General features: G+C 39.6%; 2 protein-coding genes and 1 long non-coding RNA gene across 7 annotated transcripts in view; 1 reads left to right on the forward strand and 2 right to left on the reverse strand.

The window, feature by feature from the left end:
• Positions 1-5,932, reverse strand: part of ntrk2b (neurotrophic tyrosine kinase, receptor, type 2b) — a 49,602-nt gene extending 43,670 nt beyond the window's left edge. Inside the window, exon 1 of the mRNA XM_036140332.1 lies at positions 5,557-5,932. Coding sequence (XP_035996225.1) covers positions 5,557-5,777 — 221 coding nt within the window. The 5' untranslated portion in view covers positions 5,778-5,932. The remainder of the gene's footprint in view (positions 1-5,556) is intronic.
• The window catches only part of hnrpkl (heterogeneous nuclear ribonucleoprotein K, like), a 38,318-nt gene continuing 16,148 nt past the window's right edge, over positions 5,028-27,197 (forward strand). Inside the window, exons 1-16 of one of the 5 annotated variants that reach the window (XM_012879788.3) lie at positions 5,032-5,152; positions 10,018-10,124; positions 10,715-10,812; positions 10,920-10,976; positions 12,797-12,840; positions 14,009-14,081; positions 16,550-16,663; positions 16,976-17,104; positions 17,260-17,570; positions 17,844-17,897; positions 19,278-19,314; positions 20,290-20,305; positions 21,730-21,762; positions 21,905-21,972; positions 22,065-22,234; positions 23,333-25,838. In XM_012879788.3, coding sequence (XP_012735242.2) covers positions 10,058-10,124; positions 10,715-10,812; positions 10,920-10,976; positions 12,797-12,840; positions 14,009-14,081; positions 16,550-16,663; positions 16,976-17,104; positions 17,260-17,570; positions 17,844-17,897; positions 19,278-19,314; positions 20,290-20,305; positions 21,730-21,762; positions 21,905-21,972; positions 22,065-22,234; positions 23,333-23,363 — 1,302 coding nt within the window. In that variant the 5' untranslated portion in view covers positions 5,032-5,152; positions 10,018-10,057 and the 3' untranslated portion in view covers positions 23,364-25,838. Of the gene's footprint in view, positions 5,153-9,007; positions 9,049-10,017; positions 10,125-10,714; positions 10,813-10,919; positions 10,977-12,796; positions 12,841-14,008; positions 14,082-16,549; positions 16,664-16,975; positions 17,105-17,259; positions 17,571-17,843; positions 17,898-19,277; positions 19,315-20,289; positions 20,306-21,729; positions 21,763-21,904; positions 21,973-22,064; positions 22,235-23,332; positions 25,839-27,197 lie in introns of those variants that run through there. The other 4 variants (XM_036140336.1, XM_036140337.1, XM_036140334.1 and 1 more) reach the window with 4 other exon arrangements.
• Positions 22,502-23,072, reverse strand: LOC118563950. The gene is made up of 2 exons (XR_004931544.1): positions 22,981-23,072; positions 22,502-22,536 (listed from the first exon to the last, which is right to left on the reverse strand). It is a non-coding gene; the product is annotated as an uncharacterized LOC118563950 (long non-coding RNA).

The raw sequence follows: 27,197 nt of genomic DNA on the forward strand, positions 1-27,197 counted from the left end.
TCTGACATGTGAACTTGGTAAATGTACGTCATAAGGCAGAATAACAGATATTGCATTTGTTATGTTTTACCAAATCTTGGTTCTTTTCTTCAGTCTTCATTGCTTATTTATCCAACTTGAATTTTTCTTGTATTGTCGAAATTTATATAACCTAGTCATATGTCCATATATGGACTTCCATGTTGTCAGCTGTCAGAACTTTTTTTTTCCACATTACTATATGCCTATGTGCTTAAACAGTAAGTGAGCTCAAAACTTTCCATTTTCCACTGTGGTTTATTGAACATCCTGGTCATTAAAGCAAAAATCGGTACTTGTGGAAGTCTAGTCATGGGCAAGTCCTGCTGAAGAATTAAAATTAGCATCTCTATAAAGCTTGCCAATAGATGGAAGCCGTTCTCTAAAGGTTCTTGGTAGACGGCTGAGAGGACTTTGGACTTTGGCACCAACACCAACAGGTGATAGGGCTCCACAAACCAATAATAACAGTAGAAAATTCATTCTAGACCTCAAAAGAACCTGGCTTCTTTACCTGAAGACCCCTGGACCTCCAAGTCAATCTGGGATTTCCAAGAGAAATGCAAACCTTACTTTAATTTGAAAACTTTGGATACCTAGGCATCAGTCTTGTCATTTTTCTTCACAGTCACAGTCACCGTACTGAAACCGGTTCAGGACCAACCTAACAAATAATGTGACAGCTGTAGCCCATGCTGAAAGAGGTCAAAATCAGCATCAACTCTTGGTGTTTTTAAAACTTTTCCTAAAACACACGTGTACTCACTGGTTAGCAATACAGGGTGAGAGTTGACTTCTTGGGCTACCTTTTTGGTTTTATTTAGTCACATTTGTGTTTTTAATTGGTTTCACCTGTTTCCACCTCCATATAAACTGTGTTCAGACCAGTCATCAGTGCCAGATCATCCTTCTGTGCCTACTGGTGAGTCTAAATCCATCATTATCTGTTCTGTTTCTGCCTGTTGATTCTGACCCTGTTTGCCTCCGGAGATCTGAGCCACCCTGTCTTCTGATTATCCTGTTAACCTGTCAGTTCTGTTTGCCTGCCCGTCTGGGCGGTACCTGCCTGATCCAGTTACCTGTTTGTTTTTGCCTAGCCCCACCTGTTTCGGACTGCCTTCCTGTGTCATCGGATTTGGACCCGTTCTTGGACTTTTCGTTCTAGGCTTACCCCTGTTTGTAATGACTGCCTGTTTGTTGCCTGACCGGATCTTTCCCTGATGTTGTTGTTAGCCTGTTCCCCTGTTAAGTCTTTTAGTTTGCTGGTTATCATCTTTGGGCTGTTTTTGGACGCTGTGGTTCCAGTTTTGGCTTTACGCCCTCTTTTAGTTTTGCCTGTTTACCTTCCGTTAATAAATTCCCTTTTATCCTGAATCCTCTGCTCGTCTGGCTGCATACTGAGTCTTCTGCCCCGTTCATTACATGAACTGAACATTTTTGATTATCTGTTGGCCAACATCATCAGAATGAACAGAAATAAATATTGAAATATATCACTCTTTAAGGAAGAAATCGTTGTGATACACAAGAGGCCCTTTTTGATTTGAACAACATAACTAGGTTAACTTTTCAATGATATTCCAATTTATTGAGATGCATCTAGCAGAACCCATCCAGCCCTGATGTTGCTCACTCACAAATTCTAAACTATAACACATTTACCTCAAATAAGACTAATTCCACATATCACTGAGCAGCAGACTGCCCGTTATATAATATGTTTCAAAGTGACCCAACAAAACCGTTTTACCACGGATTCCTAAATTTCCCCACATGGTGAGAGAGCAGCCCGGACACATGATCCATGACACAGTCTGGATGGTTAGTGTCGCTATGGTGACTTGCTTTTTAACAAATAGCGCGGACAATGTCAAGTGTCGCTATGGTTGCAGATAAAAATATGTACACTGGCTTTTCTCTCTTTTTTTATGATAAACATCAAGAACTGATTTATATCTGTCTCCATGACAACGGCAGCATATAGGAGAGAGAGAGAGAGAGAGAGAGAGAGAGAGAGAGAGAGAGAGAGAGAGAGAGAGAGAGAGAGAGAGAGAGAGAGAGAGAGAGAGAGAGAGAGAGAGAGAGAGAGAGAGATTTGTATTTTGCAATATCTGTGGGGAAGATATAATACTGCAAGAAAGAGACATCTAATAGGTCAAAACTTGACATCATTCAGAATTTGGATTTCCAAGTGTGAAGTGGAGTGCTGGGTCAAGGTTATGACCTTAGATCTCATAATTTTCAAACATTTATACAGATAAAAAAGCAAAATAAACAAATTAATAAATTGAATCTCACAGTGGTTTTAAACGTTTAGTATGCAATTTAATATATGAGCATCCCTGCTGATTTGGTATATTTATTTCAAATCTACCAAACATTCCATAAAACATAATTTGGGGGAAAAAATACATATGATGTTATAACATTTTCCTTACTTGTGAATCTTCATAAAAACCTTATCTTCCAGAATATCATCTACTAATTAGATCATACCTAAACATTAATTTATTTGATGCATATTGCCCTTTCGGAGCTAAAGAAACTCTCTGAGCTCATCTGCCTAGGCCAGCTGGTGGCACACTTGTCCTAAAACTCACACAGACTTGTGATTTCACCAATATCCAATCTGAACTAGCATTTGTTTTCTTCTAGATACAGATCCTTTTATTAGTTTTTTCATGCCACACAGATAGTACAGTTACAGTGAAAAATAATCCACCTGAACCCCCCCCCCCCCCAAAATAAAAACCTCAATCTTTACATAAGGCATGCGTTGGAATGTGATTCTCACTGTTTATTCTCCCTGAGTAAAAATACCTCATTACCACGGAATTTACACAAAAATCAAAAACTATAAAACATAATCTAATTGCTTTGATTTAAAACAGAAAAGTGACCATTCTAATGCCTTCTTTCAGCCAGCTGACTGGCAGCGCACAGCAGTAAGTGGGGATGGGTCGATGCTGCCTTACTCTATTCTCTATATAGCTTCAGAACTCATCTGCCACTCCAACACTCACTGTGGCCTCCCAATAAAAGAACACCAACGTGCATTGTTTGGGTGGAAGTTTTTGAAACTTTTAAAAACCTGGGTAAACCTTGAACCTATATCCCTGCCAGGCCTAGTTCACATAATCAAGTTGTGTTTTAGATCCAAATGGACTTTTAAAGATATACATAAATGGAACTTTAGCACTCAATGCTGCTGAACAGATATTTTTTTGTGTGTTGAATCTGAACTGATTGTTACAGTGTTCTACCACTTATATCAGGGGATTTCCCTTTTTATTTTCATTTTTAGACAGAGGCCAGGTGGTCCCTGATAAAGGGCCCTATAGACCACATACTCCTGTAATGACCCCACAAGGCACCATGAGGGACATGGTCCAGTGCCTTCTCCAGGTCCACAAAGCAGACGTGGACCGCTTGAGCAAACTGCCATGAACCTTCGAGCAACTTGAAGAGGGTAAATTGCTGGTCTGATGCTACACGATGAGGACAAAAACCACACTGCTCAACCTGAAGCTGAGGCGTGACTATCGACAGGACTCTAGATACCGGATGAGTGGAAGGCGATGAGTACGAGATTGATTTTACTTTTTTGTCTTTACTTTACACCAATGATCCATACTAGCGCTTATCATTACAACATCCCACATTTTATAAAAATCAGTAAGCATTCAAGTAGAAAATTCTACCTAGATGACTTGTCATTGACTTCCACAACATATTAAAAACTTAAGTAAATTAAACTTGATTCATACACTAAAGGGTTGCATTTTAAAACATTAAAACAGGTCAATATGATTATGCGTGCTTATACTATCATGCCGTGAATACTGCGAGTCTATGGTACTTGTTTTAATGAGACATTCCTAAACCTTCTCCAAACTATTCAAAAAGCTATTTCGTTGCCTTTAACCAGCTCCCTCAGGAGCACACACACATCCCACCAATTTTAGCTTCACAGCCATGTTTAGCAGCTCCTTATAGAAACTGTTTTGAAACTTTTAAACATAGTTTTAAAAGACTTGAATGGACAAGCTCCTTCTATCATCTCCAAACTACTGCCTCATCAAGCTCATACGCCATTTAAGGTCATCAAGCCAAAACCTACGTTTTGTACCATGTACCAGATCCAAAACTAGAGGATACTAATTTATCCACCCATGAATCTGGACACTGTCTCTCTTCCCCGCTCAGGACTTACAAGCTTCTGCGTTACATTGACACACAGTCTACTGAGTGTATACAACTTCCGTGTATATATCCTTTACTTCTTATTTTACTGTATTCTTATTTTTTGTCTGCACCATCAATACCAAGTCAAATTCTTTGTAAGTGCAAACCTACTTGGCAATTAAACTTGATTCTGATTCTGATCCAGACACCCAATGCCCTGTCTATAGATGATGTCGACTCAAGCTTTCATCTGAATAAGCTTTTAAACTGAATTTAAATGCAGGGGTCACAGCTGTTCTGTTTTTTAGATTTCATCCTTTTTTTATGCCTGGCATTTTGTGTTCATGTAATGTTTTACTCTGTAAAGCTCTTGGGAAGTCATCTGTGTGGTTACTGAAGAAATAAAAATGGCTTAGTCACACATTTTGCACAAACATTACAAACCATGCCTTTATTACATACCTTATATGCAAAGATTCCAATAAAACCCAAATAAGTGAAATAGGAAAATTATTATAATAAGTAATAATAATAATAATAATGATAATAATAATGATAAAAATAATAATGCTTAGACTGGCATTTCCCCAAAAAACTGGTCGTTTTCACAATTGATAGAATATATAGAGAGGCATTCTGCTTTTACATCGCACCAATAAAAACACGTTAAGTTAAAAAAAAAACATGGGCGTACTGAATAAAAGGTTTAATAACAGTTTAAATGTTAATTTAAGGCGGTACTTTTAACCTCCATAACGAGCCTTCTCGGAACGCACGTTCCATGTTATTGAATACCCGCCCATCCCCGCCGACTTGACAAGCGTGTGCAAAGAGACGACCAGGAGAAGGTCGACAAATCGAGCCTATCCACGGGTTGTTTTTTTTTTTGTTTTTTTCTCAGGGCGAGGCGACGGGGCTGAGGACCGTGGCGAACGTGGTTTGACTGCAGGTCTGTTTTGTTTAATAAACATTATATTTTGACAGTAGTTCGGCGTCGTGCCTTGCTCGCATCGAGTCTGAATGTCGGACATTGTCGGAGGACAGTAGCTTAGGCGCGCTGTCGTTATTTCCCTGCAGTCCTAAACGTGGACGCTGTGGCTGGCGGCGGCGCCTCGTAAAACACGCAGACCTACCAGCTAGCTAACTAGCTGTTAGCATGGAAAGTAATGTCAACACCGCCGAGGGTTTTGTAAACCCCGCGGGGAGGAGAGAAACAACGCGTTTATCGTTCAAACTACAGTCACCGTGTGTGTTAACATTAAAACCCTATTCGCCGTGAGCCGTCCACGCACACACACACACACCTCCACGTTGCAGTTCGCTTTCTCTGCACAGAACCCGTGCAAAACATACCGGGGCTGCTCTCTAAAGCCGGGGGTTAGCAGAGTCAATGTCCTGGCGGTGATTATTATGTGGGCCTCTGTGTTCAGGAGGGATGCTTTCTGCTGAGGTCTGTGGTGGGCAGAGCGCGTGGGAGGGCGGCGTGTGTATGCTGAAGACGCTTTGAGACGGAAGCCCATGATTTTCGTCCTGGATCGTTTTCTCTTGGTGTTTGGTTTTAAACGAGCGGGCATATTGGGACGGTCTAGTAGGAAGAACACTGGAGATTTAATTAAGCTGTTCGGATTTCTCTAAGGGAAAAGGTGGTTATGTATTTTTTTTCTTTATCTGTTAAGTGTTTTTATTATTTGCACTGACATGGACTTAAATAGGGAATAGAGAGAACAAGGAGAGTCTTTCCCTGTTAGGGCTGGACGATATAGAAGAAAAAGCATATCGATAAAATAAAAATAGATGATATCGATAATTATCAGCAAATTCATATTTTACGTGCAGCCCTGGCTATTTTATACTGTTGCTTAGCAACCTATTTATTATGGAGGACCTAGTCTTCCATATCTAAAAATAAATACAGAAATAAATAAATGCTCAATAAATAAATAAGCATACAATTAATTGCCACCAAATTAATAAATGTAGGTAGAAATTAAATTATACAGTGAGACATAAATGTATATATCTCTTTTAATTAGCTTATTCTTTTATTCGCCTTTGTAATAATTACCTTATTTATTTATTGTGCGTTATAATCTTCAACTTTATTTATTAATTACTTATATTTTTTAAGTATTTATTTTTGTGCATGTTATAATATTTTTGTCTGTTTTATTCTTCCTTTGTATTTTTTTACCCTATATATTTCTGTGATGCTATTTATTTCTGCCTGTCGTTTTTACATTTCTGCCTGTCCTTTTTACATTTCTGTATGCATTTCTGCCTCATTATGCAAATGAGGAGGGGCTGTGTCTTAAGGGCTCAACTTCTCCCCATTGGTTGGTTAGCATTTTACTGCGTCGGTCAAATCTACATGGCTTTTCCCCGCACTAAAGCTTAAGTAATGTCAAACTCATCAGTCAGACGTTCAGTGTCCGACCTCTTAAGGAAAGCTGCTAATAGACTGGAAGAATTAGAACGCTGTACATTTGGGATCTGAATGTTTTTCTGTGGTTTCAGATTCGGTTTTTCCAGATCAGTAACTCATCGGCGGATGATTTCTTCTACAAAACAGACACCTCTCTGCAACCACAGCAAGGCAGGCAGTGAGCTACAACCGTAGTTTCCTCAAAACGAGTCTCCCATCGCGCTGGGTGAATTACATTGGACCCTATGCAGAGCTCGCTTGATAAGAAAATACTGTAGTTGATTATAAAAGTCCCGTTGACTCCACGGAGTCAACAAGATCTAGCTCATGGTTGATCCGGTTGAGGGGCTCCGATTTCGGCCAGCGTCTCTCAGCTGCTCCCTCCTCCCACACGCGGTGGTGCATTTAGGGACCGCCAAAAAAACCTTTGAATCAAGCACTCTTGAGAAACAAAAATCAATAAATTCCGTATTTTGTGACCACCTATGACAAAAGTAATATAAAATCATGCCACTAAATAACATCTGTAAGGCACCCTTGTTTTTATTCCATTTTAAGCTATTTTCAATTTTTAAGATTTATTCAAAGACAATAGTTGGCTGAAGTAGTAGAACAATTTCACAAAGAATTTGAGTGAGTGGGTCACATGACCTGGAAGCTATTGAAGAAAAGTCCAATTTTTTGTCTTGAAAATTGAAAATAGCTTAAAAATTAATAAAAACAAGTGTGCCTTACAGATTTTTATCTATTGGCATCAATTTATATTACTTTATCTTAGCTGGTCACAAGATAATACATTTATTGATTTTTATTTCTCAAGAGAGCTTGGTTCAAAAGTTTTTTGACGGTCCCTAAATGCACCACCGCGTGTGGGAGGAGGGAGCAGCTGAGAGACGCTGGCCGAAATCGGAGTCCCTCAACCGGATTAACCATGAGCTAGATCCCGCTGACTGCGCGGAGCTGTAATGTCCAATATCCAAATTCAAACCAACTTCACTGCGGTGCTGGATCATGCGTAAAGACGCAGCGTGAACCCCAAGTGTTGCAGCTGAGGGGAAATGTTGGATCGGCTTGATGAAACTCCGCCTCCTTCACAAATTAGACCAACATGGATAGAATAATGATAATATGTAGTGCTTTTTATTGCCTGGATGTGAATCTGATAATTCATATTGTGCCTTTTATAATCAACTACAGTATTTTCTTATCAAGCGAGCTCTGCATAGGGTCCAATGTAATTCACCCAGCGCGATGGGAGACTCGTTTTGAGGAAACTACGGTTGTAGCTCAGTGTCTGCCTTGCTGTGGTTGCAGAGAGGTGTCTGTTTTGTAGAAGAAATCATCCGCCGATGAGTTACTGATCTGGAAAAACCGAATCTGAAACCACAGAAAAACATTCAGATCCCAAATGTACAGCGTTCTAATTCTTCCAGTCTATTAGCAGCTTTCCTTAAGAGGTCGGACACTAAACGTCTGACTGATGAGTTTGACATTACTTAAGCTTTAGTGCGGGGAAAAGCCATGTAGATTTGACCGACGCAGTAAAATGCTAACCAACCAATGGGAAGAAGTTGAGCCCTTAAGACACACCCCTCCTCATTTGCATAATGAGGCAGAAATGCATACAGAAATGTAAAAAGGACAGGCAGAAATGTAAAAGCGACAGGCAGAAATAAATAGCATCACAGAAATATATAGGGTAAAAAAATACAAAGGAAGAATAAAACAGACAAAAATATTATAACATGCACAAAAATAAATACTTAAAAAAAATAAGTAATTAATAAATAAAGTTGAAGATTATAACGCACAATAAATAAATAAGGTAATTATTACAAAGGCGAATAAAATAATAAGCTAATTAAAAGAGATATATACATTTATGTCTCACTGTATAATTTAATTTCTACCTACATTTATTAATTTGGTGGCAATTAATTGTATGCTTATTTATTTATTGAGCATTTATTTATTTCTGTATTTATTTTTAGATCTGGAAGACTTGGTCCTCCATAATTTATAGGTAAAGAACGCACAAACACTGAATTCAAACTCAACCCTTTTTTTACCAGCTTTTTACCAGAACTGCAAGTTTTAAGAAAAAAGGCAAAAAAGAACGGGTGCTCTCTGAACTCTTTGAAAGGGGCGGAGCTTGGTTCCTGTGTCTGCGTTGTTATTGGTTGGTAATGACTGTAATATTAACCTACATGACTAGAATGCAAAAGGAAGTTATGTTGAACTTTTTATTGACCCTTTTTTTCTATCATAGATATAAGTTACGTCTATCGATTGATATATATCGTTATTGAATGTTCGTACAGTCCTATTCCCTGTTTTTCTCACCGATTTTGATTTTGACTGACTCCAACTTTTTCTTTGAAGACAAACAAGAGGAAAATCGTGCACTGTGTTCTTTGATAGAGGTATTAGTTTTAAATCCAGTAGGAAAATGAATGTGTTGATTGATTTTATTGGATTTTTGTTGTTGTTATTGCACCAAGGAATGTGTTAGTTGTTGCTGTTGTTGAACAAAAATAGTTAGAGTTCTTAGTTTTAATGTATTTTTTTTTTAAATACGGCGGAGAAAAAAATTTAAATCAGATTCAGGATTTGACCCGCTGATCATAAAAACCGATCAAGGGAGAGTGGGCAGATTCAGATTTCTGACGTGTTGGTGCCTCTCTGTATCTCTTTTTTTTTTTTTACAGTTTGAATAGAAAACGTAAAACTAATGTAGTTTGGGCTGGGCTATATGGCTTAAAAATAAAATCTCCAATTTTATTATACCAAATCACCTTCATTTCATAAAAACAAACTACAGAAATTATTTTTCAATCTTACTAACATGTGAAACATGATTGTGAAGCAAGATGTCCATGCCATTGTAAACAATGAAAAAATACTACAAAATGTTTGCTGCTAGTGTTTTTACACAGTGAGCTAGATTTGAGTATATATGTAAGAAAAGGCTTCACTTCAAATAAACAAACATAAGCAAATGCCTCGTCTTAGGGTAAAAAAAGTTTCCTCTGGCAGTATTTTGACAGCATATTTTCTATAGCATATACACAGCATTGCATGTTATTACTGAAACAATTTCCCTTTCAGGACTGATGGGAAATTGTTTCCCATCTAACGTTTCATGGACCTCCAAGGGATGCATTGGCAAAAAAATCTTGATTATTTCTTTCTTTTTTTCCTTTCCAAAAATGAATTCTTCATAAATTGCAAGTTCAAATTGATAAAATTGATTTATCGGCTCAGCCCTACAATGTAATGTTCAAACAACAACCTGACTACTAAAAAAAAAAAAAAAAAAAGAAAGAAAATTGTTTCAATTAATGTGTTGGCAGTTGTGTAACGCTCCACTTAAACTTGTTCTCGCTGTCTAGCAGATCCAGGAAGAACCAGTTTGCTTTTCACTGCACACTCATGACAATGGACATGAAAGGCGAACAGCAGGACGAAGACAGTTCTTTCAGCAACACCGACACTAATGGTGAGGTCTTGTATATCTTCATTTTAGACGTTATTCTTGTGGAATATAACCTGCGGAAAATAATGCATTAATTAAAAAGTGTTCCGACTCTGGTCTTACAGCCTAGCCAGTTGATTTGCTGAAGGATAAAAATATATTTATGAAGGGGAGAAAAAAAAAAAGAAAATTTCTGGCCACAATAACTTAGCATGTGGACATGTCAGATGGTTGAGAGATCCTCTTGTCCAGGAAACTGCTGTTCTGTGGGCCCAGAGCAGATCTGCCCATGTTTTAATTCAGAAAGGGTACACGTGGGTTCTGGACTTGGACCAGGTTGCATTTGGCTGCTGAAGTAAACTTGGTTTTACTGGGATATGCCGTAGACTTTGCTCATTCCATGATTTTTGTTGATATTAATTTGGTTTATTTAAGCGCTTCCACTCATGGGGACAGACTACCTCCTTTCAGCCATGATCAAAACCTCTAAATTATATATTTTGATGTGAAATAGAAAAAAGAGATTACACATTTTATACATTTTTTTTTCCTATTAGTGCGTCATTTAGAAAGTTGCTGCACGCTTGTGGATTTGACCTTGTCTTCTGTCTCAGGTAAACGTCCTGCTGAGGACCTGGACGAGGAGCAGGCCTTCAAACGGTCACGCAACATTGATGAGATGGTGGAGCTGCGCGTTCTGCTTCAGAGCAAAGTAACCACAGATCATATCGTGAACCCCCTGCTATTTGTTGGGCCACACTTTTTTTTTTTTTTTTTTTTTCTCCTTGGTGATCAAAGCGTTTTGCTGTTGCTTCACAGAATGCAGGAGCTGTCATTGGAAAAGGGGGCAAGAACATAAAAGCGCTTCGCACAGACGTGAGTAAATGAAGAAAAACGTCTTCAAATGCAAATGGAAAAACTTTAGCTTGCTTATTCTTCCTTTGGTGCAGGGTTGGTCTAGTTCGGTCTACAGCGCCCTGCAAAAGTATTATCTTTACACATTTCGTAGCATTTTGCCACAAACTTCAATGTATTTTACTGGGATTGACCTGCACAAAGTAGTGATGAAAAATGAAGTCGAAAGAAATCGTGAATAGAAAATTACATAAGCGGGAGGATAAATAAGAAAAATCAGGACTACACTCACATCCCTTTACTTTGGTACCCCTAAATTCATTCCTGTGCAGTTGAGAAGAGTGAGGGGCTCGGGTCAGATGGGACGAGAAATGAAGGTTTAGCCTGCATACAAAATGCAGAGCTAAAATAGAAGCATGCGTTATAATGGCCCAGTCAAGGTTTAGACCTTAATTTAATTACATATATATTTGTGGCAAGAATGGAAAATTACTCCTCAGACTCTGTCTACTTATTTTGTAAACAAAACTGACAAGAACCGCCATTCTCTAGATTAAGGATCTGCAGCCTCTGCATTATCATTTTTGAAAAATATCTACTAAAGGAAATCCATTCTCATTTTTACAGAATCGTCATTTTATTTCCATTTCTGTTTTAAACTAAAGAAAAATATAAGTTTTACAAAAAAAAAACAAAAAAAAAACAGGATGGATACAATTTCTTCAATGAGCTATTGATATTTGTGGAAAAAATCGGTAAAAAAGAAATGGTTGTCATTACATAGTTTCCAAATGTAATGAGAAGAAAAATAGATTTAAAAAAAATATTACATTACCTTCTGGTGTCATTCTGTTGTGGGAATTTGATGGAAAAAATGTGCAAAAACATTAGTTGGTTCCTCAGGATTTTTAGCCAAAATCTTTACGAGCCGTTGTGGAAGGTCCAAAGAGCCACTTGTGGCTCCAAGGTCACAGGTTGCAGAACCCTGCTCTATATGATGGAGACGACCCTTAAAAGCTTTCAGCTATAGCAAAAGGTCTCTAAAAGAGGCTGAATACAAATCAACATCACACTTTTTCCACATTTTTACTTGTTTTAAAATGTTAAAAACATGTCTTTCTCCCTTTACAATTATGCACTGCTCTGTGTTGTATATCACAAAGTCCTGAGAAATGCAATGGGGAATGGGGGTTGTAACATGACAAAATCTGAAAGGGTCCCAGTGTGACTGGGAGGCTTTATTTATCATAAGTTATTGCATTAAAGAACAGATTGACACGGGGATGTTTTCTTTCCAAGTTCTAGCTACTGGGTTATTACCAAAGCAGCTCAAAATTTCTTTCCTGCTGCTCTTAATGGTCTGTCATCCATAACCACTGCGCAGTGCTACACCTTCATACTGCCTGTTAAGCTGATCTCTGTCCGGGTCGCACTTCCTGTTCTCCTTCACTCTCACAGTTTCGCTCATAATCACTTTTGGGACAAAGTGTGGCGTGTATTCAATTAAAACTGTATTCCTTCTCCCCCTCTTCCCTTCTCCTTTACTTGTTTTTTGTTCTTACTTTCGGCCACCTTCCTCCGTTGCCCATGTACCGGATCGACATGCCCCATCCTGCGTTGCTCACCTTGACGTTGGCCCAACCTCCGCCCGCCCGCCCGCCCCCCCAACGAAACCTGACCGCTCGCCCATCTGACACTCCCGGTTGGCCCCGCCCATAAACTGTGCCCCTCCTTATTCGGGCACCTAACTTGACATGATGTGATTGAATGCCCCTGCCCAATGCCAACCTCCTCCACCACAACCACCACCACCACCACCACCACCTCCTCGGTCCATGCAGTACAATGCCAGTGTTTCAGTCCCAGACAGCAGTGGCCCAGAGCGGTATGTCCCACCAGTTATTGCCTCACTGCCTGATTAGAACAGTGAAACACTTGTCTTTGATAGCCTACCTTCTGTTTCCATTTGAGCATTTTGATATACATGACAGTTTACACCCCCCCACCCCCTCCCCAACCCCAACCCCCCTTTCACCAAACACCCCCCCACCCCCCTTCTCTATAAGACATGTATTGTTCCTTGATTTTTTTCTTCTTCTGTCCATTTGAAGCATCTCCTATTAAGTTGGACTTTCTGTCATTACAGTTAATCATGTGGAAAATGTCTGACAGCCCACTACAAAGTAGTTGGTGTTTTGTACTCAGCGACATGACAGCCGGATGGTTTTATTTGGTGCTGTGAGAAAATTTGTGAAAAGCAGGCCTCCCCCCCCTTGCTCTGCCTTCTGTGACCCACCTCTGATCCCCTTCCCCTTGCCTCCAACCTCACATTCTCATCTGCCCCTACTCCCCACACTGTTTTCACCATTACTGTCTCATGATCTCTGAGAGAGCGAGAGAATGAGAAAGAGAGAGCTTGCTTTCCTGTAGAGCCCCCCCCCCCCCACCCCCCCTTCGCTCTGTCACTCCATTGATGTCTCTTGATTCCATTGTGCTGCATCCCCCTCTGTTGATACTCTTAGGTCATGTCACCCTCCCCAACCTGCTTCCTCTGTGCTATACAAAACTTGGTAACCCCCCCACCCCTCTGTTTAATGTCTTCTACTGCTCACCTCGACACCTTAGACCCCCCCCCCCCCTCCTTCCCAACCCTGTGGTCACAGTGAGAAGGTGAGCTGGTGGTGCAGTTGTAATGAAGCTACTTTGTTTAAATCACTTTCTCTTTATCCAACTTGCTGGTGGTGGGATTGTTATAGAAATGTTTCCCCTTACCCAAAAAAATCTGTGTGGCCACTTTCACATTGGTTTAACGGCTGGTGACCTGGAACTCACCATCCCCTTAAAGGTTTTCCTACGTTTGATATTAGTATTGGAGTCAATGCATGTCTACTGCTGTCAGTGTAGCGTTGGGGGGGGAGTTGTATTTTGTTTAAACCCTTCAGATCTGTTTGCCGGACTGTTTTGCGTATATTTTAGGTCAGGGTTATCCCTTTATCCCGCTGTATTTGTTTTGTAATGCCTTTATTCCTTTTTGTGGGATTGGTTTCCGACAGGATCCTGAGTGTGAGCGCCAGCATCGACACTATCGGAGATATTCTCCTGAAAATCATACCAACATTAGAGGAGGTAAGGTGGCTTGGCTACGTTTTGCGTGAGCACACAGCAGTCGGTTATCGACGTTACAATGCATGCATTGGAAATTGTTGATGATACATGTACAAGCAATTTTCTAAATGTATTTATATGTAAATATATATTAAAACAAAGCAGTGATGTCTAGATTATTCTCTTGGGCCAATCACCTCACTGTGGCATGGCGGACGGTTCCTCCTGTTGAGAAAGCTTTTAAACTGAAAAAGGCCAAAAATTGTCATGCTGTGACAACCTTGAGTAAATTAGCCATGGTTTCACGGCATTTACATACCTTTTGAACAAATGTTTAACATAAACTAATTGCTTTTATTTTAGGTGGACTTTTATTCCAACTGTTGGTGAATTAATGTATTGAACAATACTCTTCGTACATGAAATATTCATACATGAGTATTTTATAGGTCACATAGTGCACGCAAGCACACGCTTAGACTTGACGTTGGCTCTATTTCAAATGCTTTCCTCCAGGTTGCTTCAAAAATTCCTCTTTTTCTCTTTTATATCTATAAAAAAAATTATATATAAAAAAGTTGTTTCCTGAAATCTCTGGGATAATAAGATTACATAACCTTGATCAACTGTAATTTACCTTTTTTATTTTATGAAATCTGACAAAAAAAAAGTAAAAAGTTCCACCTGTTGTAACATAACTACTCGGCTTTTGTTAAGCTCATATTAATCTTAGGTAGCTAATTCAGAATCTCACAAAGCTTTAAACTGATTAATTACTAGTCATAACTTTAAATAATAATTTGTGTGATTATGCCTTGAATGTTATTGAAAATGGTGAAATATAGTGAAATGGGCCCTAATCATGGCATAGTATTTTGGCTAGATATAGATTGTTGACATTTTTGTACTCTGTCTAAAGACAGAGAAAAAAAGATAAGAATACATTTTTCATTTACTTTTAAGTATGTTGCATCTTTCATGTTATCTCAAGTCTGCCTCTGATTGGTGGATGGGTCCCTTATGACAACTCCCTCCTTCTGAGGAGGAAGCTGAGGGCTGAGCTAAGCTCACGCTCAGTAAAAACATCCTTAAAACACATCAAGAAACCTTGCAAAAGTGGTTTGTGCCAAGATTTCCCCTGAGCTTAGTGACAGAAAGGTGAGGACCGCATGAGCAAAGGTGAAGTCAGTGGCACAAGTCACCGTGAGGTGTGCAATTCTTTCTTTAGTGGCAGTTTTAGTGCTGAAAGCTGATGGGTCCAGGTGGCACCAAGACTTTGTGTCTAGCTCCTTTTTTGTCTCCTCTCTCATTAAAATAGACATTATATCTGAAATTAAACACTAAAACCACTTTATTTAGGTGATGAACTATTTTTTAATCTATTTGGACAACATTTTGAATGTTCCCTCTCATAAAACCTCCTTTTAATGTTTTGTAGAATCTTGTAATTGAGATTTGTTTTTGTGCATTTCCTTACATCAAATTAATGAAAATGCATTAATTTGATTAAAACATATTTAGCTCCCAATGAAACTAATTGCTAGTGTTTATTTTTATTATGATCTTTTATTAAAATGCACAGTTTGCAGTTTGAAATAAAACTGTAAAAAAAAGCAAAATTACATTTTTGTCACATATGACAGAAAACTTGAGCAGTTGTGACACCGTTACTGTGGTTTAAGTTTATTGAACAGACAAGAAAAAAAAGCAAAAGAAGAACAATAGAAAAGTATAAGAAGTTCAAAAGAGTGGGTAGACATATAAGCTTATTATACCATTACTTTTTCAAACCTTGGTATAAATGTATAGCCTCGTGAGACCATCATGATCTCGCGAGCTTTCAAGGTTTCACTCGCAGATCAGTCTGGCTACTCTCCGTTAAAGAAAATTTGGAGCCGTTCACCAAACGAACGTCCAATCAGCGTTGGCTTTGAGGCGGGTTGAGGTGTGACGCAACGGGAAGCGCGTCAGTTCAATCTAAACAACATGGCGGCTTCAGCTGATGAAACTAGCGTTAGCGTGGCTATCGAGCAAGTTTTATCGGAATTACAGAGTATTTCTTTGCTGAGCTAACGAGCCTTTACCTGCAGCAGCAAGAGCAGCTTGGCTTGTGGTTGTGTTTTCGTCGTCGCTTTGTTACGAGCGACGACGAATCTGATTGGTTCATTTGGCCCGTCTATCACCAACATAGGCCAATCAGCTAACCAGTATTTTCGCCCCTTCCCAAAATTACTTCAACTGAAGGTTTCCAGATGGATATGCGGAGCAAATCTATCTGGCGGAGTCAGGTAAATAAATGTATGCTTTTATACAGGATTCAAGAACTCAAGTGGATTTTCTAACTTCACATTGTGTTTCTAACTTTTTTTGTCAAACATTTACTCTCTGTTTATGTATATTTGTTACAACTGCTTGAGAGAATAACATTTTTTGGAATATGTGCTAAGCAACCAAGACTAACATTGCGGCTCCTCTGTTTGTTTTTTTAGTACCAACATTACAGTGGGATTGACTTTGACTGTGAGCTTCGCCTGCTGATCCATCAGAGCTTGGCTGGTGGCATAATTGGAGTGAAAGGTGCCAAGATAAAGGAGCTGAGAGAGGTAGGACACAGCCCAGATTAGCCATTTTAATCCTCTGTACTAACAGCTGAGCAGTAAATACAATGATAAGTCTTACCTTTGGAAATGTGTTCGCCCTCTACTTTGCGCGTCGGTCCGCCTACAAACTCATCTTCATAGACTTTTTTTTTTTTTTCTACTACTGCTCTGACAAGTTGTAGTGGTTACAATGCAATTTTTGCAAGTCATTAGGAAAGGCTTATGGTGGCTGGTTTTGGGAGTGTGCAGTGTGACAGTGGTCGGAATATGAATTTGAGCAGGTTTAAATAAAACGGCTTTTTTTGTGTGTGCCAGAACACTCAGACCACCATCAAGTTGTTCCAGGAGTGCTGTCCACACTCCACAGACAGGGTCGTCTTAGTGGGAGGAAAACCAGAACGTGTGGTGGAATGCATAAAAGTAATCCTGGAGCTCGTATCAGAGGTACATTTACCCTTCCACTTACTGCAGGCACCCTGAACATACTTTATACTGATACATCTGGTGCAATCCGTGTCGGGGAACCTGCTCTGAAAGCAGTTTACTGAGGCGTTGATTAATATACCGTCGTCTTTTCACCTCAACTCTTCAACTTGCAGGCACCAATCAAAGGGCGCACTCAGCCGTACGACCCCAACTTCTACGATGAGACTTACGACTATGGCGGCTTCAACCTGTGCTTTGAGGATAGGGGCAGACGACCCATGGGGGGGTTTTCCATTCGTGTGCGTGGCAGCTATGACCGCATGCCCCCTTTACGTGGCAGCAGGCCTTTGCCTCCCCCCAGAAGGGACTATGATGACATGAGCCCCCGCCGAGGTCCACCGCCACCGCCGCTCAGCAGAGGAGGACGATTAGGGAGCCGAGCGCGCAACCTGCCCCTTCCCCCACCCCCACCGCCAAGAGGAGGGTGAGGATTAGGCTAATTATCTTTAGGTGCCATCAGTCCCAATCTGATTGGTTATACAACTTTTTTGATCAATGCGCTAACTTGACTTTACTGGTTTGACAGTAATCAGGTTTGTTTAAAAAAAAAAAAAAAAAAAAAAAAAAAAACTACAGGTCTTGTTTTTTTTTTTTTCTATTTTGCAACATGAACAAAAACTACAGCTTTACAGTTATTTCAAATCGTTACGTTTATATTTCACACCCTGTTTTTCTTCTCGTGCTATGTTGTTTGCAGAGGAGACCGGTTTTCACATGGCAGCTATCATGGCAGCATGGATGACAGACCAAGGTGAGACTTCTTTTTAAAGCTGAGCGTATATTTTTTTAAGCCAAATCATTTCCTATATTAAACCAGGTCCAGTACTTTCTTGGTGCCAAGTCTTTTTATTTCCTACTGCTGTTTGTTTCAGTGTCGCTTGTCACGTACTTGCATATAAAGGTTTAGTTGTAAATGTTTTAACTGATTTTTACAAATGCTGTTGGTGGTCTTCATTTATAACCGTATCCGGTGTATTAGTATCACCTGCTCTTGCTTATAAATCATGCTTGAAATTGCATGTTTAACTCCCCCTTTGACTGTGCATGTCAGTCACGGGTTAGACTTTTCGGTTTAAATGTTAACGCGTTTACAAAAACCTCATTTATTTATTTGTATTATGATTGTGGGAATCATAAGAAAAATATTTTGACATTAGCTTTGTTTATATGGCGAAAAGTAATTGTAATAACGGGCTGATCCGAGGAAAAAAAATTACTAATGTAAACACGGTAATCAGAATATTGTGATCGGATTAAGCTCAGTCGGAATAAAGTTGTATTCTGAATGAGACGGGTGATATTCGCCGTTTGTTAATCCCAGCAGGGTCCATCCAAACACTTGTTCCGATCGTGTCATTCGGATTGGGACAGAGTGCTTTGACTGCGCATGTGTGCCCTGTGTCTCTCATCCTGTAACGCAGGTAGACCAACAGCATGTGGTGCTGAGCCTGTAGCTTAATTAGCGAGAGCAGTAACGTCTTAAGCGTTCTGAGAACCTGGCATGGGTCCATTCTGAGCGCTCAGAAGACACTTCTGCGTTTGTTTATATATGATTGATCAATAAGGTTAAAAAAAAAAAAAAAACGTCGGCACAAATGAAAGTACAACTTCTACTGTGATATTATGGGAGATTTGAGGATTGCACGTCACAGTGCCTGTATTCTGAATAAAGCCTCGTGCACCTGAACGTACGTCATGATCGGGTTAATCGATTTTGTGCCCATATAAACTGAGGTATTCAGATTTATTTTTATTTTTCAATGCAAATTTTTTTTTAAATGTATTTAATATTAAAAATCTTCTACATAATTGTAATAAAACATCTGGCCATTTGTAGCGGCTGCAGTGTTCTCCGTGCACTGTGGTTCTGTACAGATATTCAGAATCCAACAGAGGTAGGATCAGACATTTACTGGAAGAGGCGTTTATAAGGAATGCAGTGACGTGCATCAGTGCTGCCTCTCTGGCTGTGGAAAAATCAGCCAGTTAACAGTTTTTTGTTAAGAACCAGTTTGAAGGGCCTATAGGACAAATTCATGGTCTAGTACTAGAGCGTTTTGGTGGGGGGGGGGAAAACCCTTTTGTAGTAACTATTAACAGCTTAGTTTTTTTTTTTTGTTGTTGTTCATAGTGAAAGAAGAGGCAGAGGAGACCGCTATGACAGCATGGTGAGTGCAATCAGCTGCAGCCTAAAGGCGGACTTGTTTTTGTTGCCTCTTAAGTCTTTGTAGTCTCTGCCTGTGAATAGTGTTTTCAGATGACGGTTGTATTTCCTTTTCTGAGTGTAGTACTGCACAGTGGCTCTGATATGGCTGCTTTTTTTTCTTCTCTTTTTTTCTCCCCACTGTGGATGCACACTCATGTAGACCTGTTGTTGCCTGGCAACAGTTGTCTCCGTGGTTACCACTGAGCAACTGAGTAAGCAGTCCAGAGATCCACCAGGCGAGCAATTGAACCAGAGCAGTTCTTGAAGTGGTTCCCTGCAGGTTTTAGCTGCATGCAAAAGAGGGCAGAAGAATACTTTCTGGCCATAAAAAGGGATAACTCCTGAGATTTAAATATTGTTAAAAAACAACAACAGACATGCTAGCCATCATACGAGCAGTAGTACGGACTTTTAAGGTGCGGGTTAAAATGAAATTCAGATTAGTGCTGGTTGCAGGTTTAGCTGTCAAAGAGTTGCTCTGCCTTTTAAACACAAGCCTATCACCTTTTTACTTAAAATTTTCAAGTTTACTTCCTAATGTGTGAGCGAAGATCATTGTGTGAATTACTGCATTTGTAAACTTCTCAGACATGCTCTGTTGCGACATGAGAACGTAAAAGTAACCTAAAGAGCCACTGTTTGCAACTGTGAGGACAGCTTTTATGAAACATATTTGTTTCTGGGTATTTATTTGCAAAGCACTGTCCGCAGTGTCTTCGGCTGTGCAGCAATGAATGTCTTGTACAATAAAGTTCCAAGTAGGATTGAGACATCACGGGGTTTGGCCACAGCCTTATTGTCCTGTAATATAACACATGTGTGTTCTGAGTTTATAATGTTTCCATATTACTAAAAGCTTAAAGTGTTCTTATTCCCTGTCAAAGTATTTAAGAATCACACCTTTTTGTCTCCCCTCTTTTGTGATTCTGAAATGCAGAGTGGAGGCGGATATGGTAAGTCATGATGTTCATTTATTTAATCAGTTGTAAATATTGCCATTTTTTTGTACACTCTAGCCTTGAAATTGATGGAGTGTTATTTGGCTCCATAAATTTACTCACTTCCTGTATAATCAAATTAAACCTGGAAAAAAACCCAGCCTGTTTCCATTGGTCTGCTCTAGTGGCATCCAATATTATTGTACTTACCAGAGAGCTCAGGAAAGCATGAATGGTCAAAAATTGTTTTTTGGAAGCACTTATCAACTGGTGTGTGAGAATAACTACAAAACAGTTTTTTATGTATAATTTGGACCAAAGGCTACACCATGATGTGTTTTGTTAGACAGTGCATGTAGAAATATTTCAGTGTCGTACACATGCATGTAAAGCCAAAAGGTTTAACTGAAATGAAACAGGCATCTGTAAAATCTTAATTTGACTTAACGGTCTTCTGTAGAAAGGTGTAAAAAAAAAAAGCTGTAGAAAGGTGTAAAAAAAACAGATTCAACCTATTATTGTGTTTTTTACACCTTCACTACTTTCTCTTGAGTGACATTTTGTATTTCTAAGTCATTGCCAAACATAGCACAGCTAATGCATTCCTGGGAACTGTTCTGGGCAAGCGGTTTTAAAACGAGGGGAGGAAAAAAAAACAGCTGAATGAAAAAGAATTGGTGCTATAATGAGCCAATTCTGCATCACTTAGAACCCATCTGCCTGCCTACGGACTCACTTATTGCTTTAATAGATTTAGTCTTACTTTAGTGAAACTGTGGTTGGGTTAAACCCAAAAGATTGATTTCTGTAAGTAGATTTAATAATTGAAATGGTGGGACAAAATGTTAACAGTTTGCCTCGGGCCTAGAAGCTTCCAGTAGTACCCGGTGGCAGTTGTAGGGCGCCACTATTTTTGCTATCTGTGTTGGAAGTACACTTCAGATGTCTAATGAAATCGGCACAAGTCAATCCAGAAATGTTTGTTTTAATACGCATGATTGATCATAACTTAATAAATTGAATAAAAAAATAAAGTATTTCCCGAAATCAGCAGGAGTCAGTTCCAACCAGAAGTTGGTCCCAAAAGGAAGTTAATGAAGTCGTATTATATCCACTGACCTTAGGTTTAAGTTTCTCATCCACCAATATTAGGGTTATCGTTAGCGCTCAAGGGAGGGGATAAACTGCAGGTATTAGATTAGCTTTAGGTATTAAATCCTCTGACCTTATGTTCAAGTTTCTTTACCTTTACCCCTGGTCTCCGCATTTTAAAATGTCCAAAACGTCCAGTGTGAACTTCTTGCATTGACTGTAAAAATGGCGGTGCCCTGTGACTGCAGTAGGTTCCCTCTCAAAACTTTGCATAAACATCTTATGTTGTGTTACAAAGAATTTTTCTTGTTTCCTTTTTAATGTTTTTTTTTTCTCTCCCTCCAAAGACAACAATTCTTCCTGGGAACGATTTCCATCTGGTGAGTTGAGATGGATCGTTACTGTCTTGAAGTCTTGTTTCCTAACCTGAAGGGAATGCTTGTTCTGGTTGCAAGCCTCGGTTAAAGAAAGATTCCCTGCAAAGGTCTTTTACTCTCTCTCTCTCTCTCTCTCTCTCTCTAGGTGGCAGAGGGTCATACAGTGACCTTGGAGGCCCGGTTATCTCCACCCAAGTCACCATCCCAAAAGATGTAATTAAAACTTGATTATGTCTAGCAAATGGTGACACAAATGAAACGCTTTTGGAGCTCCTAAATCTGATTTCCTTTTTGCCGGCGTGCAGCTGGCGGGCTCTATCATTGGGAAGGGCGGCCAGAGGATCAAGCAGATCCGCCATGAGTCTGGGGCGTCCATCAAGATTGATGAACCACTAGAGGGCTCTGAGGACCGCATCATCACCATCACCGGGACACAGGACCAGATCCAGAACGCCCAGTACTTACTGCAGAACAGGCATGTGATTTCAAGCAAACATCATCATCATCGCACTGCAGCGTCGATGCTTCTTACGCTGCTCGTGTAGGACCGGGGGAAAAAAAAAAAAAAAAGTTATTTATCCATTTGACCGACAGAGCATGTCTTTAAGAGAAGAGGCATAAACTAATAGGTTTTAGAGGTCATTACTGTTCTGGTTGGGATTTATAGATTTTTATTTTTGTTTTGAATATAAACCTTTTTAAAATGCATTTCATAGGATCACTTATTGGTTTAAGCTAATTTAATGTGAGGAAGAAACTTACTAAATATAAAGTGACCTAGAGCATGGGTCTTCAACGTTTTCCAGGCCAAGGGCCCCCAAACTGATGGTGAGATGGAGCGGGGACCCCCTAATTATATATATTGTATAAAATTGTGTTATATCAAACTGGTCCTGTAGTGCCATGTGTAAATATACCTTGTTATTGTGCATTCAATACTAAGATACTCAAATAATACACAGGTTCATATATTCATGTTTTTATTTTAAACATGTTCGAGGCACAGTGAGTAGGGTGGCCATGCCACTGCCATTTTTAAACATAACATAACACAATAAACTGAAACCTGCCAAGATCAACAATGTCTGTCAATTGCATGTAATCATGCATAAAAGCTATTTAAATGGACATTTTTAAACATAAATGTGAAAAGGAAAATAAGTGTCTATCAACCAAAACTTTTGCGACCCCCATGCAGTACCCCTGTTGAAGAACCCTGACCTAGAGGCATCATTTTGGGCACTTTTGACTAATTTGGGGGATGAAATGTAGTTGAGTCAGTAATTAGGGTATTACTTGATGTCACAAGCGAGTTTGTTCATTTTCTGTCTTCCTCATCGCTCAACGATTGAGCAGGTCTGAGTTGGCCTGTCAGTTCCAGCAGACAGGATTTATTCCCAGCCTTGACCTTGCTATTCTTATTAAAACCTGAGCTCCACTCGAAGGATGTCTCGCAGGTTGCAGCATCCAGTATTTACAACTGCTCGCCCCCCTACCCGTGTCGTGCTCCTGCTGGCATAAATATTCTTCACGTTTTAAATAACTTTTTTAATTTTTATTTTTCCCGTTTCAGTGTGAGGCAGTACTCTGGCCGGTTCTTCTAGAGGGAAGCGGAAGAGCGAGGGAAGCCATGCTGCCATACTGTTTGCTCGCAATATTCAGAGCCAACATTCCTCCGCTTTGGGTAGACATGTCTCTTCCCTTTAACCGTCTCCAGCTACACCGCCGACGTCTCCACCATCTTTTAATTTAGAGGCCTGAAAAAAAAAAAAAATCTACGTTTCAGTGCTGGTGTATATTCTTTTATTCTACCTAGGGGTGTGTAACCCATCTGTGTGATTAGGTTTGGTCTCGTCAGCCAGGTCTAGGCTTCATCTTCGGTGGTTCAGTAATGCAAGCAGAATGTATTCATTTCTCTTCTTGTTGCTTTAAAGTTGTTTTTATTACCTCCGTTGAATTTTAAGCGCGTTCTCCTAACAAAAGACAAATAGTTTTTGAATTGTGGAAAAAGTTAAATAACGTTTTGATTTCTCCATATGCGAAGGTGCTCTTATGTTGTGGGTTATGAGGAGAACATTTATTTTGGAGCAGAGGAAAGCAATAGTAATCTGAATTTAACAGAACAGAAGTTCAGTTTTATATTTTATACTTTATTTGGTACCAAGAGAAACTGGTTAACAGCGTGTTGGGCCTTCGTACTGGATGAGCATGGATGTAAGACTGGGTCAGCCTTTGGCTTAATAAATCAGGTGACCGATGAAACCCACACGGTTGGTTATACAGCTGGGCACACACTAGGCATGGCCTAGTATGAGACTGTATAAGTATGAATACTAGTCTGAAAATTTCATCAGCATCAAGATATTTAGACAAAAAAAGAAAGCTCTTATTGCTTTTAATTAAAACATAAACACATTTTTTGTCCTACTTTTGGTAAAAATAAATAATACATTGGCTAACACAATTATGTTTTTTTTATAAACATAATTAAAATGCTTAAAAATATTGCTTCCAAATTTTGTAATTGTGACTACTGTTATCTGAAATATTTGTATGGGAGGGGCTGTGCTCCATACAGCCAGATAAGACCCCAGTCATTCAGCTGTAGGAACAGGATAATGGAAAATCTTATAAACAGTTATAATAAATGGTACCAGTCACCAACCCATGGATACCACACATAAAAAATAAATAAACCAATGAAACATGTAAAAATGACTGATATGTGATTGGTCTGTTGCTGGGAGGGTTAAACCTGTTGCTGCCATGACTTTTTTTTTAGCCAACAGTCTAGTCCAGTGCTTTTTGGTAATAAAACCTTTTCCACACGTCTTCTGTATAAAGGTGAAATAAATGTGCTAGACTGTTAAGGCAAAAAGGAGGGAAAAAAGTCTGTAAATCTACATTTATTTCAAAGAGAATTCTACAGTGTGTGTGTATATATATATATTTGTTTAAAACCTTTACGACTTTAAGTTTGACCCAAACTGTGTGATACTTTCCTGAAAGAGAAAAGTGCCAAAAACACAGATTTACAAATTTTCTTCTTTTTTTTTTTTTTTATGATGGCCACTTTGTGCCAAACATTATAAACAAAGGAACCATACCCTGAGATCATATTGATGCCATTGAAAACACAGTGTTTTAAAAAATATAATAAATTTTAGAACAAAACTGGGGAAAAATATATATTCAAAAGAAGGCATGCTTACGGAGGAACCTGGGCAGTTTGCTTATTCGCCATTTTGTACCATTGCACTTTTGGTCGTTCTGTACCTGAGTTTCAGTTGTGAACTGTAGGACATTTCATACCAACCTCACCGAAGATTTTTATAGCCTACTCAGTTGACTGTGGTTTTATGACTGCTTTAAATATAATCTACCAGCAGGAGGGACCTTAAATTATTTAAACTTGATGAGCGATGAGAGCCTGTTATAGTTCCTTAGTTCACTGGGGTTCCAGCCAAAATAAGTGGAAATGAGATAACATACAAATTAAAGCAGATTTGATCATTTTCATGGCCACGAATCTCTGTAAGTCATAAAAATACCTAACTGCAAGGAAAAACAAACACACCAATGCTTGTGTATGTGGGTATGAAATGTAAGATGGGATGAAAAGGCGCAAAATTGGAGGTACAAACTGGTGAAGGGACAAATTGATCCAGGGCAGTTTGTGTATATATATATATCTATATATTTAAAAAAAAAAAGTTTCCTGAAAATGTTTTTTTGATGCCGGAGTTATATTTTGAATCTGTTCTACTGTAAAATATCTTCAGGATCAACAACTTTTTCATTAATATTGAGTCCGTTTTCTGCCACTAGCAGGGAGGGATTTGCTGTATTTTAGCCTCGGCATCATATCTGTTCATCCAGTTAATTTTTTTTCATTTTTGACATATGGAAAACCAATTGCGTTTTTTTTTTTTTTTTTTTTTTTTGTTTTTTTTTGGAAAGCACTTCTCTATGCGAGGCAGATGCAGCTTTTCAAGTCCAGGAGAGATGAATTCTGTATTTGCTCTCTATTTGTAGTAACTGCAGGTGTTTAGTAAATAAAGTCTGTGTCACAGCCCTGAGTCTCTCTCTCTTTTTGTGTTTTTCTTTGTTTCTTTGGAAGGAGTACAGTGCGTGCGTGCAGTTGATGCATTATGATAAAAGGTGAAGTGTCAGCCTGTTGCTCTGTTAAGTGCATCTGGACAGCACCGGAAATGTGTTCTCCTATAATGCAATCTTGAAAGCCCACACGGTTTCCCATCACAGCACAGCCTCTCTGTCACATGGTGCAGCAGTCAGCTGGGTGACATCCAGGATCTCGTCTCGGGAGGTCGGGAACTTGAGCGCACAGAGTTACGGCGGCTGCAGCAATATCCAGAACCCGAAGCAACATCCATTTGTCTTCCCACACGTTTTGGGGAAGGGGGAGGGAAGTCGAGCACAGTGCACCACGCCCGGAGCTCTGTCATCTCTGGAGGAGTCGCCTCGTAAAAGTTTTGACACAAACAATATTTCTTCTTCACTGGAAAGGAACTTAACGCTGACCTCCGAGCGCTCCCTCAAATTGCATCGATCTTGCTTGCAGGTAATGTCTGAAATACGCAAATTAAATATTTTTGTAGTTTTTGAGGTGCGCGCTCTGCTCCCTGAGTTTGTAGCTGCCCATCTCTTCCATGTAGGGTGAAGCGTTTCCCCGGCGCGATGGAACTGCACCCCGCAGGTCCTGCTGCATCAGCGCGGAAGCCAATGAAGCGTGCTGGATTAACTACAGGAGTGACCGGAAGCTCCGCTTTGACAAGAGGGAATCCCCACCGCTCCTGCTGCTGGGTGAGCACCACCCCCTCCCCCTCCCACACACATGTTGCAAGAGGCAACATTTCCAGAATAGCCACAGCCGCAGAACTATATTAGTCCTGGATTAATAGGGCCAGGTTAGATTCTTTTAATTATTTGTATTCTTTACGAGAATGAAGTCAGGAGAATGAATCCAAAGGGATACAAAAAACAAAAAAAAAAAAAAACCTCGTAATATTACAAAGATAAAAATATTATGAATATAAAGTATATTCTAAGATTAAAATTCCCTCTGATACTGGTTAAGTATCTGAGTCTAACAGCAGAATTGCCACATTCAACATGGCGGACGCCAGACCTCGCCCTATGAGGCGTCTACGTATATAACGTCTATGAATATTAGTCATTACATCCTCCCAACCAATCACAAACGCAGACCCAGGAACCAATAAGCTCCGCTCCCCTTCAAAGAGTTCACAGAGCACCGTTATTCTTTCTTTTTTTAAAGACTTGCAGTTTTGGAGCTGTACCGGTCCATTGAGGTGAAGAGAGAGCTGAGCCAAAAAGCGACGCTCTCGATTTATCGGTCGATCTACCTTCCTACCCTCAACTATGGTCATGAGCTTTGGGTCAAGACTGAAAGAATG

The sequence above is a fragment of the Fundulus heteroclitus genome, chromosome 8 (assembly GCF_011125445.2).
Source record: "Fundulus heteroclitus isolate FHET01 chromosome 8, MU-UCD_Fhet_4.1, whole genome shotgun sequence".
Classification (NCBI taxonomy): Eukaryota; Metazoa; Chordata; class Actinopteri; order Cyprinodontiformes; family Fundulidae; genus Fundulus; species Fundulus heteroclitus.